Source organism: Enhydra lutris, unplaced genomic scaffold, assembly GCF_002288905.1.
Source record: "Enhydra lutris kenyoni isolate GAN:26980312 unplaced genomic scaffold, ASM228890v2 scaffoldscaffold4, whole genome shotgun sequence".
NCBI classification, from domain to species: domain Eukaryota; kingdom Metazoa; phylum Chordata; class Mammalia; order Carnivora; family Mustelidae; genus Enhydra; species Enhydra lutris.
The window spans coordinates 4,107,162-4,120,001 of NW_019154088.1; the positions used below are offsets into that span (position 1 = coordinate 4,107,162).

General features: G+C 49.3%; 1 protein-coding gene across 2 annotated transcripts; it reads right to left on the reverse strand.

Moving 5' to 3' along the window:
* Positions 1 to 1,508: 1,508 nt before the first annotated feature.
* On the reverse strand, positions 1,509 to 6,672 carry LOC111158552 (actin, alpha, cardiac muscle 1). Of its 2 annotated transcripts, XM_022520656.1 has the most exons (7): positions 6,637 to 6,672; positions 5,922 to 6,072; positions 4,465 to 4,789; positions 3,657 to 3,818; positions 3,320 to 3,511; positions 2,326 to 2,507; positions 1,509 to 1,827 (listed from the first exon to the last, which is right to left on the reverse strand). In XM_022520656.1, the coding sequence occupies exons 2-7, from the start codon at positions 6,048 to 6,050 to the stop codon at positions 1,684 to 1,686; spliced, it is 1,134 nt and encodes a 377-aa protein (XP_022376364.1). In that variant the 5' UTR covers positions 6,051 to 6,072; positions 6,637 to 6,672; the 3' UTR covers positions 1,509 to 1,683. The 2 variants fall into 2 exon arrangements, with proteins under 2 accessions (XP_022376364.1, XP_022376372.1); XM_022520664.1 differs by lacking the exon at positions 6,637 to 6,672 and having other exon boundaries at positions 4,465 to 4,660; positions 5,922 to 6,050.
* Positions 6,673 to 12,840: the final 6,168 nt, after the last annotated feature.

Below are 12,840 nucleotides of genomic sequence, written 5' to 3' on the forward strand. Positions count from 1 at the left end.
CTGAAGACTGAAGTTTTATGACTAAAGATGGTTTGAGAAGCACCATTAGATTCGATGTCAGAAAATCTGGCTTTCTATCTTGGGTATCCCACAAGCTGTATGACATTGAACCACTTGCTTCATCTGTCTTGGTTCCCTCACCAATAGATAAAAGTTTAATTACATCCATTCAAATGCTCCAACCGTTCATGAACAATTAACTTGAAAATGAAAAATTTTAGAGCTTCCACAATCAGGTGGAAATTTACCAGCGCAAATTGATTTCCTAAGTCATCAGCTCCCACCAGCCTGCCCTGTGACTTGTTTGCTGGCTTCTGCCCTATTTCCCTCTGCTGAAATTTCCTGCCCGCTCTTCTCACCTCTGTAATTCTTTTTTTTTTTTTAAGATTTTATTTATTTATTTGACAGAGAGAGATCACAAGTAGGCAGAGAGGCAGGCAGAGAGAGAGGAAGGGAAGCGGGCTCTCTGCTCAGCAGGGAGCCTGATGTGGGACTCGATCCCAGGACCCCGAGATCATGACCTGAGCAGAAGGCAGCAGCTTAACCCACTGAGCCACCCAGGTGCCCCTCACCTCTGTAATTCTTAACCATTCTTCAAGACCCAGACCCATGCCCATCTCCTGGAAGCTTCCCAGATCGCACACATTGGGAGCTCACTGTAGAGATGTGAGCCCTTCAGGGACAGAGTACAACTGATTCTTTTGGACGCTGCCCCCAGCTGCCCCCAAACCCCACCTCAGCATACTTTGCAGAGAGTCCAGCATGGAATAAAGGGAATATTGTGGCTTCCCACTCCCCTTCACCTCTTGGCAGACTTCACAGCCTTCACTGCACTCAACCCACAGCCCAAGATTTCAAAGATATGAACAGCTCAAAGACCTCTGTCGCACAATTAGTTACTGATGAAGCAAAAATATCTGGCGCCTGTTTCCTCACAGTTATTCCGAACATGCACAGTGGTCTTGATCTATTTTGGGAATATTCGGAACGGGACATGGCTGGACCTAAGGGTCAGCTGGCTTCCATGTTTCACCATGGAAACGCATAGCCCTCAGGACAAGTGAGGAGCCTAGAATTGAAAACTGAAACTAACTTATTTAAAATAATCTTTGATCTTCTCATTACTAATATGTACGTGTCTACAAAGTTTCTACAAAGCGACAAAACAACTGGAACATATGCTGCAACAACTTTCACTGTCATTCACAGCAACTAATCCCAAAGAATTGTGAAATCCGATTTTGTGTGTCTCACCGACACAGAGTTAAAGCTAATCTACTTTTCAGATGTGACATATATTCATGATTCCATCCCAAAGTGTAAAATTGATATTTAGTGTGGAATCTTCCGGCTAAATGTCACACCAATTCATCTGACGTGCTTTGTGGTACTGATATTACAGTGCTCCTGGGGGCAAAGCCACCAGTATAGGAATTCACAGACTCAAGTAAGCCTACACTGACCCCACCCCATGCCTCCCAGAAAAAGAAAGGAGAGGCTTTTGTACATTGCAAGTCCTGGTCTGGTTTATTTATATAAAGCAATAAATATTAGAAGCACAAATAAATTGCACATGTGTAAACAAACTGTACAATGATTGATGAGAGCTAAGGGAGGGTGGTTCGGAAGACTCCAAGAAGCGTAGTACTGTCATCCTGAATGTAGACTACGAGAGAAGGCACCTTAGAAGCATTTGCGATGGACAATGGAGGGGCCTGCCTCGTCGTACTCTTGCTTGCTGATCCACATCTGCTGGAAGGTGGACAGGGAGGCCAGGATGGAGCCCCCGATCCAGACAGAGTACTTACGCTCGGGGGGAGCGATAATCTGCGGAAGGAGAACAAAAGCTTCGGGTGAACTCTGACACTCGTGGCAATGAATCAAGCAACATGTTGGAGAGAGTCACAGAAGAAAACATGAGATCGGAACTCATTGTAACGTGAGATATTTCCTACCAAAAATTAATACGGCGGAATCAAGTTTTATGCATTTTCTCCTGTCTCATTCTGTCCGTTATCAAAGACTCTACAAAACAGAATTGCCCCACTTCTCTGAAGTAGAGTATACTGCGGCAACAAGCTAAATGCGTGATGGAGGCTAGCCCAAAAGTTGGAGACTTTTAAATGTGTTCAGAGATTTAGGGTATTTTTTTCTTCCAAGATCTATTATTATCCACTGCTTGAAAATGTTTTTCAAGTCTCTTCTCTTGGGAAAAGTGCTAGAAAAGCTAAGAAGTAAAGTGAAGAGGAGACGGGAAGCACAGTGTGAGTTCCGCGTGCAGTCCCGAGACCCGCTTTGCCTCTCCCACCCACAGGCACTCTTCACCTTGATCTTCATGGTGCTGGGAGCCAAGGCAGTAATTTCCTTTTGCATGCGATCGGCAATACCAGGGTACATGGTGGTACCTCCAGAGAGGACATTGTTGGCATACAGGTCCTTGCGGATATCAATGTCACACTTCATGATGCTATTATAAGTGGTTTCATGGATGCCAGCAGATTCCATACCTAGAAATCAGTTAAAAAAAAAAAAAAGAAAGAAATCACAGTGCACTCGGGCCAGGGGCCCAGGGGCGGAGGGAAGAAAACAGGATTCCTTTGTGTTCATACACTGTCGCCCATTTGTCTCTGAAACATATGTTCTTCTTTAAGATATAGTGCAAGGTGTGTGCGGAACAGGTGTCTCTAACACTGCTGACAGTTCATCCCCAGCAGACTATGAAGACACAAACCACTGCGTTCAGCACCTGTTTGGAGTGAACACTTGAACACATGCATCAGACGTACGGAGATACGTTAGAAAGGGGGAGGCACAGATTAGAGTTAGATTAATGCAATTTTTATTTATGGGCTAAAATCAGATCCTGTCAAGCTTCCTCTTAGTAATCATTCCTGAGGCAAGATGGTCGGTAAAATACTAGGGTCCAGTTATTACCAAGAGTCTGACTATGGTTGTGTTTAATGATGAGCGACTTCAGAGGAAGTCCAGCTACTGGGTAATGGACTAACTTCAGTAAGTCAGCACTTCTGAGGAATCATTCCTTTCCTGCAGATACAGATCAGTCAATTACTATTCTGTCTCGTTCTTTATTTTGACACAAAGTCAGCGTGTCATCCTTTGTCATATCACTACAACAGAACAGGATGGCCATCCCTTTTATGAGCCATCAGGGTCTGAGGCTGAGCGGGGCGGGACTCGAAGCTCTGACTTCTTTCAACACAAGAGACCCCTAATCCTTCTTGACGAGAATCGATTTTACTCCAGGGGGCCCCTAGATATCCAGGGAAGAGCCATGCCCCTGCGCCAGACTACCACTCACCGATGAAGGAGGGCTGGAATAGTGTCTCGGGGCAGCGAAAGCGCTCGTTGCCAATAGTGATGACTTGGCCATCGGGCAGCTCATAGCTCTTCTCCAGAGAGGAGGAAGAGGCAGCTGTGGCCATTTCATTCTCAAAATCCAGGGCAACATAGCACAGCTTCTCTTTAATGTCACGGACAATTTCACGTTCAGCTGCAGAAATAAAGGGTAGCATAGTCAAGCTCTGAAGAATGAAGTCAACTCTGGGGGCGTAGGTGGATTCTCTGGTGGAGGGAAAAAGCAGACACGATACCGCGGCCGATCACACACACACACACACACACACATGTGCACGCACCGGTGGTGACAAAGGAGTAGCCACGCTCAGTGAGGATCTTCATGAGGTAGTCAGTGAGATCCCGGCCAGCCAGATCCAGACGCATGATGGCATGGGGCAGAGCATAGCCCTCGTAGATGGGAACGTTGTGAGTTACACCATCTCCAGAATCCAGGACGATGCCTGTCAGAAGAAACAGACAGGAGCCAAGTAAGTCCCTGAAAACACCACTGCTTTAGTGGTGTCAAAGCCCACTTCCAATCTTGGCTAAAAGATACTCGCACTGGGCATGGATCCAGATCAAATTAGATTCCTTAGACACAAAGAATAAAAATGAGCATAACGGAGGCTCAATCGGAAGCCAGCAACAGCTCACCCTTTTAAATATTATAGTAGAAAAATTTCCCCAGGACACTTGCAAATGACCATCCCTTTCATCAGCCATCAGCACATTATGGGAGCATCCGGGCGTGTTCTTCTTGCCTCCCACGTTCTTTTTTGACTCAGACGCTGTAGGGAATGTAGGTTCTCCTTGGGGACAGGTGCCCAGGGGCGGTGTTAGTATGGAACACATACCAGTGACGGCTACACTGCAAGTTCATACGTCATGTGGAACCTTAATATGTGGCCTCACATACTTTAGGAAAGGTAAGGCTCTAACTCCCATGTGCTTTCAACTCGTAGAAATGCCTGTGATCTGAAGCTATTGTTACCTCCCTCTCTTCTCAGGGACACCTTTCCCAGGGAGCATGAGAGAAGCTGAGTTATAGCCAGGTCAGTGACTTAGGAATGTGGTGAATCAGTGACTGTCCCCACAGCCCAGTCATACCTGTGGTACGGCCAGAAGCGTACAGGGACAGCACTGCCTGGATGGCCACATACATGGCAGGGACATTGAAGGTCTCAAACATGATCTGGGTCATCTTCTCGCGGTTGGCCTTAGGGTTCAGTGGGGCCTCCGTGAGCAGAGTGGGGTGTTCCTCAGGGGCCACGCGGAGCTCGTTGTAGAAGGTGTGGTGCCAGATCTTCTCCATGTCATCCCAGTTGGTGATGATGCCATGCTCGATGGGGTACTTCAGAGTCAGGATACCTCGCTTGCTCTGGGCCTCATCTCCTACGTAGGAGTCCTTCTGACCCATACCCACCATGACGCCCTGTAAGAAGAAAAAGACGGGGAAATCAAGCTTCCACTATTTTAGGAATGTAACGACTGCCTTAGAAATGTACATCTAATTGCCCAAGTCAAGGAACATCTTATAGATACCAGAAATAATAAAGAAATAGAATCTTATCCAGTTTAGAAATATTTAAAATCAATCTAGTACCTTCCATCTCCCCCCAGACACTCCCCAGGTACAATTCTGTTCTTTAATCTCTAACTGGGGAGAGGGGAATGAAGCTATTTCACCAAAGAAGTATGGCCTCACCTCATTTTAAAAATACCATAATGCCTTCATTAAATTATTAAATTCATTCCCCATGTCAACCGGAATATAAATGACTACACTGTGGAATGACTGAATTAATGACACATTGTATTTCTCCTAAGAAAAGATTTTGACATTCATCAAGTGAACATAAAAAGATGGGCTGCTATGCCATTATCCCTCTGCCCCGGAAATCCAGATGGCCCAGCACTGTCCAAGGGAGCCCATCGGCCACCAGCACGACGCACACAGCTCTCCTCCCTGGCAGCCTGTCCGGCGGAGTCAGAGAGCATTGGCATTTCTTTTAATAAACAGGGTGGTATGTCACTATCACCATGGCACTTGCTGCTTCTGTCACGGCTGGCTTCTAAAAATGCAACAGCCAGGAAGCAGAGAGACTTAAGTCCTTCGGAAGCCCAGCGAGCTGGCTGTGAACAAGAGGGAGGAATGTGGGTTGGGTCCTGGTTGGTTGAGAGGAGTTACAGTGTTACAAGTCTTGAGCAGGACTGACAAGGGAGGCCAGGTTAGAAACTGAAGCATGTAAGGGTCAGAGAAGACACAGTAATAAAAATGTGGGGCAGGAGTGGAGGAGGGAAGCTGCTTGCTTTTCCACACAGGGGGGGACCCCTGGAGGGCTGTGTCCCTGGGAATTAGAAGGGGGATGAGTGTAAGTGGTTGGTGGCATGCTGCTGGTGGCGTGAGTATTGCTTGTCTGGGCTTGAATTTCAGGCTAATCCATCCTTTCCTAGTTTGACCTGAGCAGTTCATGGAACAGGACGGCCAGGTGAGACATTTCCTAGACGGCTGGACTGAGGAGGTAGCGGGCAGGAGTGGGGCCCGGGACAGGCGGGAAGTTTACCTGGTGGCGCGGGCGGCCCACGATAGAGGGGAAGACAGCCCGGGGCGCGTCATCCCCCGCGAAGCCGGCCTTCACTAGCCCAGAGCCGTTGTCGCACACCAGAGCGGTGGTCTCCTCGTCGTCGCACATCCTGGCACAGCTTGGGCGGGGTCTGCAGGTGGACAGCAGGGCAGCCTGCGCTCAGTACCCGCGGTGGCTCTGGCCTTCTCGCGCCCCGAGGAGGGGACAGAGCAGGGGAGGGAACGCCTGCCGTCTCCCTTCCCCTCGGGGCAGAAGAACCAGGGTGGGAAGAGGCTGCGGAGACCGAGGCCGACGTGCGTGGTGAAGGGGAGAGGGACTCACCCAAGTTCCCTAGCCAGGAGTCACCCTCTGCCCCGGGGTGCAAGGAGGTCCTCCTCAGCCCTTCACGGCTTTGCCTTTCCACAAACTGAGAGCCCACCTGGGCCTCAACCACACCCCCATGCCCCAGCCCCAGCTGGAGGGAAACGCGCATGAGAGCAGGGACCCCAAATGCCCGGGGCGGGCGGCCGCAGGGCTCGCGATCTGCGCGCTCCTCTCCTGTGACCGCCCAATACCAAACAAGTTAGAACCACATGGAGAAGCTTGGTCTCTTTTTCAAAGAAGTGGCGGCGCGGCCGGCTCGGGGCTACGGGCTCGGGGCGGGCTGCGGCCGGGTGCGGCGCCGGGCGGGGCGGGCGGCCGGGCGCTGACTCACCGTCCGCGGGTCGGGCTCGGCTCGGCTCGGGCAGCAGGCGCTGGGTGCCCGACCCGGGGCGCGCCGCTTTATAGTGCGCTGACGGACGGGGTCAGTTGCAGCGGCCGGGGGCAGGGGTGGGGGGCCTGGTCGGCCACCTTGCCTTATTTGGTCGCCTTCGCACCACTGAGGAGCGCCGAGGCCATTCATGGAGCCAAGGGCAAGGGAGAGGATCAGCCAGGGGGCTCCCAGACCATGTAAGGAAGGGGAGGGGGCAACCAGGGGGATGGCCAAATAGGGAGCTAGGGAGGGGCAGGCGGTGAAGGGTAGGGGGCAGGGGAAGACTCAGTGACGCCAGCTCACCTCCTCCCCCTTCTTGGATGGAGGTGCACCCTGGGTGTGCTGTGGGTTTGTTCCTCACAGCCCCGCCAGCCCTAAGACAATAAGCCACATACAAGCCAGAAGCCTTGGCCCTCTGCCCTCTGCTGAGGGGTCCTGACAGCTGGACCAGGGCGGCAGGGGAGCTAAAGCAGCTTCTCATCTTCCAGGACTGGGAGCTGGATGAGTAGAGTCCTGGCAGCCCTCCTGGACCCCAAGGGCACCACAGCAGCCCATTTGGGGGGGGGGGGTGGACAGAAAAGGGGGCTCCTGGGACAGGTCACCCTTCTGGTCTAATCCTCACCAGTTTGAATGACTTTACTCAGGCTGCTGGGGCTGTGCTCCTCTGGGTCAGAAAGCAGAGATTAACCAAGGCCACCTTGATCCCCAGCTCATGGGTGGCTTAGGGTCTGGCTAAGGAAGAGGCTAAGAAGAATTGGAGTGAGAACCTGGCTAAGTCTTGCTGGAGAGGGGGCCAGGTTTAACCCCAGCACGGATATCAGGTAGCTCTCCTCCAGCTGCCAAGGCTTTGCTCAAACTCAGACTCCTGTCTCCAGGCCAGGAAAGGATGTCCCCCTGCTGCCAAAGTGAATGAAGGACCAAATGCCAAAAGCAGCTTGTGCACTTGCTGGTGAATAGATGAACATCTGTAAACTGGGGGACAGAGGCCTTTTTTCCAAGTGGAGACAAGACTGAAAGAGCAATATTCTGGTCAAGAAGATAACAGCAGCTTCCACCCAATGAACGCATCACAGGACAGCAGAGTTAGGAAAACAGAGTCTGGCCGCCCCACCCCTGCGTCCTGAACTACGGAATGGGAATTGGCGAGATGCCCAGTTGATTCATCTATACATTAGAGTGTGAGAAGCAGGGGCATAAATGATACCAGCTCCTTCGTGGAAACAGATCTAGAAGGATCTTGGGACTTCAGAGAAGGGGGCAGAAAGATGACATGAACTGGGGAGAGGGGAAAGGAACAGAGAGACTTAAGGACACAGATCACTGGTTTGCTCTAGGGTGCCCCGTATTCTCTGTTCTTGACTGGCACTTTGATTTTTAATGCTTGTGTTTTCCCTCCCGCTCACACCAGTTAAAAATAGAAAACTGGGCACAGGCATTCATCTCTAGAGTGGTCTTGGATTGATATGCTGAGGAGGTCTACTGATTAGATACTCGTCCAGACTGGGGAATGTTGGGCCCTCCCCGCTGAGCTCCGCAACCATGTTTGGGTTGGTCTGGAGAAGAAACTGTGGGGATAGCCGGGTGATGGAGCCAGGAGAGGGGTTTGATGGGGGTCATGCCCTGCCACCCAGAAGGCCTTTTAGAAAGAAAATGCCCATTGACAGGATGCAAAGAGCAGAGCTTCCTCAGCTCATGTGGATGTGGAAGAGCCAAGAAAAAGGAGAAATGGGACCAGGGTACAGCCAGACAGCCCTGAGTTCAAGTCCTGCTTCTATCACTTACAGTGCATTTGGTTTTGGGCAAATCGCTTCCCTTCTCTGAGCTTCAATATTCACCTCCAAAAAAGGACATAATAACAATAACTCTTTTCTGGCAGGGGTCATTACTTACCAAAATAATTAGGGGCAAGTGATAGCATCCACATAGAAGATATAAAACAAATTGCCACTATTACAATTCAGCAACTCAGATACTCTTGGAAGCAGTGGTAGCTTTCTCTTTTGAAGAACTAGGTCAATTTCATTCATTTATTGACTCAGCAAATATTTATGGGACAAGAACTGGGCTAGTCACAGGAATACAGTGATAAATAAAGCTGAGCCAGGCAATTACAGAAAAGTCAGGGCCACTTATGGGGCATGCTGGGATGAAAAAGGAGAGAATCACGGGGACAGTCATGAAAAGAGGGATCAGATAAACCCTTCTTGAAGAATATCATTTTGTCGTCGTTAAAGTAGAGTAGGACTGAAATTCATGAACATTTGCATGGAAAAAAGTTCCGACCTGGGAGTGGCAGGTGGCAGACTGCCACGTTCACTGCCATGTGCGCAAAGGGAGCTCCTTGGAATACCCAGTGGATCACTGAACACCGAAACTATTGACCTGGATCCTCAGCAGATATTTCCAGGGTTCAGGAGGCAAATTCCAGCCCACCCACCTTGGAATCAGTCTGCCCTGGTGGAGATGGGCAGGTCGGTGGAGCACAGAGACCATTTTTATAAGACAATCTCATCCCTTAAAATATTTTTTTTAAGACTTTATTTATTTATTTGTCAGAGAGAGAGAGGGAGAGGGAGAACACAAGCAGGCAGAGTGGCAGGCAAAGGCAGAGAGAGAAGCAGGCTCCCCGCTGAGCAAGGAGCCCAGTGCCGGACTTGATCCCAGGATCCCGGGATCATGACCTGAGCCGAAGGCAGCGTCTTAACCAACTGAGCCATCCAGGCGTCCCCCTTACAAAATTTTTAGAACAGTTTTCTTTCTTTCCCACCTAAAACCAAATGTATTTTCATATGCATTCCATTTATGGTAAGAAAGAACACTTTTTCCCCTTAAGGCTGTATGATAGTTCAATATTTGTTAATGGTACTACTGCCCAAATTCTACCTTTTTAAACTCTGAACCCTATTTTATATATTTTTAAAATACAAGTTGTTGGGAAAGTAAGAGGCAATGACTATTTTCATTTGATACAGTCTTTGAGGGATCCATTTAATTTGAAAATTAAGATTGGCTTCTGTCACGTTGACTTAAGTATGTAAAAATGACTTATCCTCTGTGGTGTAGTCTAGATCGTCCTTTTTTTTTAATTTTTAAAAAAATTTTAAAGAACTTAAAATGTACCCTCTTAACCATTTAAAATTGTACAGTTCAGTCTTATGTACACTCACATTAGTGTGCAACCAATCTCCCAATTGCATTTTTTGATGCAATTTTTGAAAAAAGTGACTTCAAAAGCCAGGAGAGGCTGCATCCCGCACTTGGAAAAAGACTGGTCTGTATCCTCTGAGGCAGGGAACCAGTGGGCCTCTTTTGCCAGAGGTCACAGAAATGAGCCACGGGAAGAGGGAGGAGTCAAATCCAGGCCTCTGTTCTGACCACCACCCAAAATGCTTTCCAGTCTCCTCAGACTGCTGCTTCTTAGAGTAGAATGCTAGAACCACTTGCCACCCGATGACCGGGCTGCCTAATAGAAATTCAACTTCCCAGGTTCCACCTTGGAAGACCGAGAGTCTGCATTTAAAGTAAGTCACCACCCCTCTTCCCCAGGTGATTCATGGAGGAAGAAACTTGGCAGCCCTGCCTGATTGTTTTTGCTCCTGTCCGCGGAGCTCTGCTGAATGCTGCCCAAGCTGCCAGTCCTGGCCAGGGGCCAGGTTGGCTGACCTTGAGCATCCTGGTGGGATGGCAAAGCTGGGGTATGTCCCCATGGCTCTCGAGGGCCCTTGAGGCCCTTCTGGGCAGGGACAGGCCATGAGGGAGACGTGCAGGGCAAGCTGAAGGAACAGAAGGTGGGACAGTTCCCGCTGCCCTTGCCTCGAGGGAAGCCTGTTTCGTCCACCATCTGCTGGGATCTGGAAGGGAGCGGCCAGCCTCCTCCCGGCACTGGGGGGATTAGCAGTCACTTATCTCAGCTGTTCCTCCATTGGAGGTGTCACAGTATTTACAGAGAAGCCAAAAACAGCCTGAGCCACACTTAATTCCTCCCCATGAGCCCTCCCCATCTCCTCGGTGGCCTCTCCTACATTCCTCGGTCTGGGAGGGCAGGAGAGGCCCTTTCTAGACCAGACCAGGGGTGGGGGAGCCGGCCTTCTGAAACATTTCTATTTTCTTTCCCCGGCACATTTGTTCACTCCCACTGCCCTCTGGCTGGAGCTGGGTTTCAGTTTCCATTAAAAGAAGAAAGTGACGTGACTGTGAGGGATGCAGGTAGGGGGGAGGGGTGTGCCCACACATCCTGGTGCTCAGAATTCAATACCAACGCATGCCTATCTCTGCCACATGCTTCCCCCCACCCCAACCCTGTTTGACATGCAACTGCCCCAGAGATTAACTCTGGGGGCGGGTATTTCCATTCCAAAAGGATTCCGCTCTTGGCGGATTCTGGCCATGACTGCCTTCTGACACGACAGGACCCACAGTGATGAACCATTTAATGAGATTTTGAAAAAGAGGACAAAGAAAGGGGGAAGGGGAAGCAGGAGGCAGAAGGGGTTTCTTCTGGATCCCCTGGACCTAACCATCTATAAGCCACACTTCTACTCTCTTCTATCCCCGACGTAAGTCCAGGAACTCATGAAAGGATTTCTAAGAGGCTTTTTTAATTCCTTAAAAGGACTTTGCCCTCCAAGAATGAAATGCTGATGCTCACAGGTTTCTGCTTGGTAGGTGTTCGTCTTAGCTCAGAGTTGGCTTGTTCCCCACGCTGGCAATAACTCTACTTAATGGGGTTTCAGTTTTTCAGGTGTCACCTGGGGCAAGCCTGCCTTGCCTGGAGAGCCCAGATGTGGAGTTGCCCAACCTGAGCCTGAGAGCCATTCGTGCTCACACAAGTGCCAGAGAGACTGTGTGGGTGAGATCTGCGAGCTCAGAGACACCAGGTCTTTCATGCCCCTGCATACTGTGGAGTCCATCTCCACCCCAGGAAAGGTCGGGCACACACCCGACACCCATGATAACAGTAGTCAGAGTACCAATCACTAACATTTATTGAGCACATACTAGGGGCCATGTGCAAACTTGAGACTTTATAGGGGGCGTGGTCCAGATGGAACTTTCTAGAAGATTCAGGAAGGACTGACTGGCAGCTGCAGCAGATGTGAAACTGCTCTTTGATGTGATGTCACCAGCCTATACCGAGGGGCTGTGTGAGAAGTACACCACCTCTGTCGCAAATGATAGTACTACGGCCTCTGTTGCAAACCTGTGGTCACCAGGGTTCGTCAGAGGACCTGGTCTCCTTTATGAACCTCTAAGAAAAATTTCCTTGCTGGCTCTAATCCCAAGAACAGCAGCAGTTCTGTTAAGTACCTGGCTTGTTGTGATCTTGTAGATCCTGAATCTAGTGACTCACCAGGTTTTTCTTCCGGCTGGGGCTGAGAAAAATCTTAGAAAACCACACATGTGGCCCATTTGTTAACATCATTACAAATCATTATGATCCATTTTATGTACCCAGTTTGACTTTTCACTTTTTCTTTGTCTTACATTTTTCACTTTTGTCTGTCTTTGTAAGCTGTCGTAAATCCTTTGTGGGACAAAACAAAGGATGGACGGGGCACCTGGGTGGCTCAGTGGGTTAAAGCCTCAGCCTTCGGCTCGGGTCATGATCTCAGGGTCCTGGGATCAAGATCTCAGGATCCTGGGATCAAGACTCGCATTGGGCTCTCTGCTCAGCAGGGAGCCTGCTTCCTGCCTGCCTCTCCGCCTACTTGTGATCTCTCTCTCTGTCAAATAAATAAATAAAATATTTAAAAAAAAAACGGATGGACAAACCAACAGGTAAGGTTCAACTCTAGGGGCAGTGGGGAGAATATTTGAAATTGGAATTAGACTGATCATTGATTACAGGTGACCAGGAGCCCCAGATGACTTGGGGATGTCTGTAGGTTTGTTTCATCCTAGTGAAAGTATAGTATTATTTTAATTTTCCTCTTAACATCGTGGTAGGTATAACTGTAAATCTAGACTAATATTTCCCCCACTACAAAAATAAATGTGCTTACTGTGGTAAACTAGAAAACACGGACCAGACAAGTACAAAGGAAATGACACGTCTGGTTGAGTTTTTTAAGGCCTATATTTTAACTTCCCTAAAATAAAACTAAATGTGATATAAAATTCATGAGGCCTTGGCTTCCATATCAACTTAACAGCCGCTGGATGAGG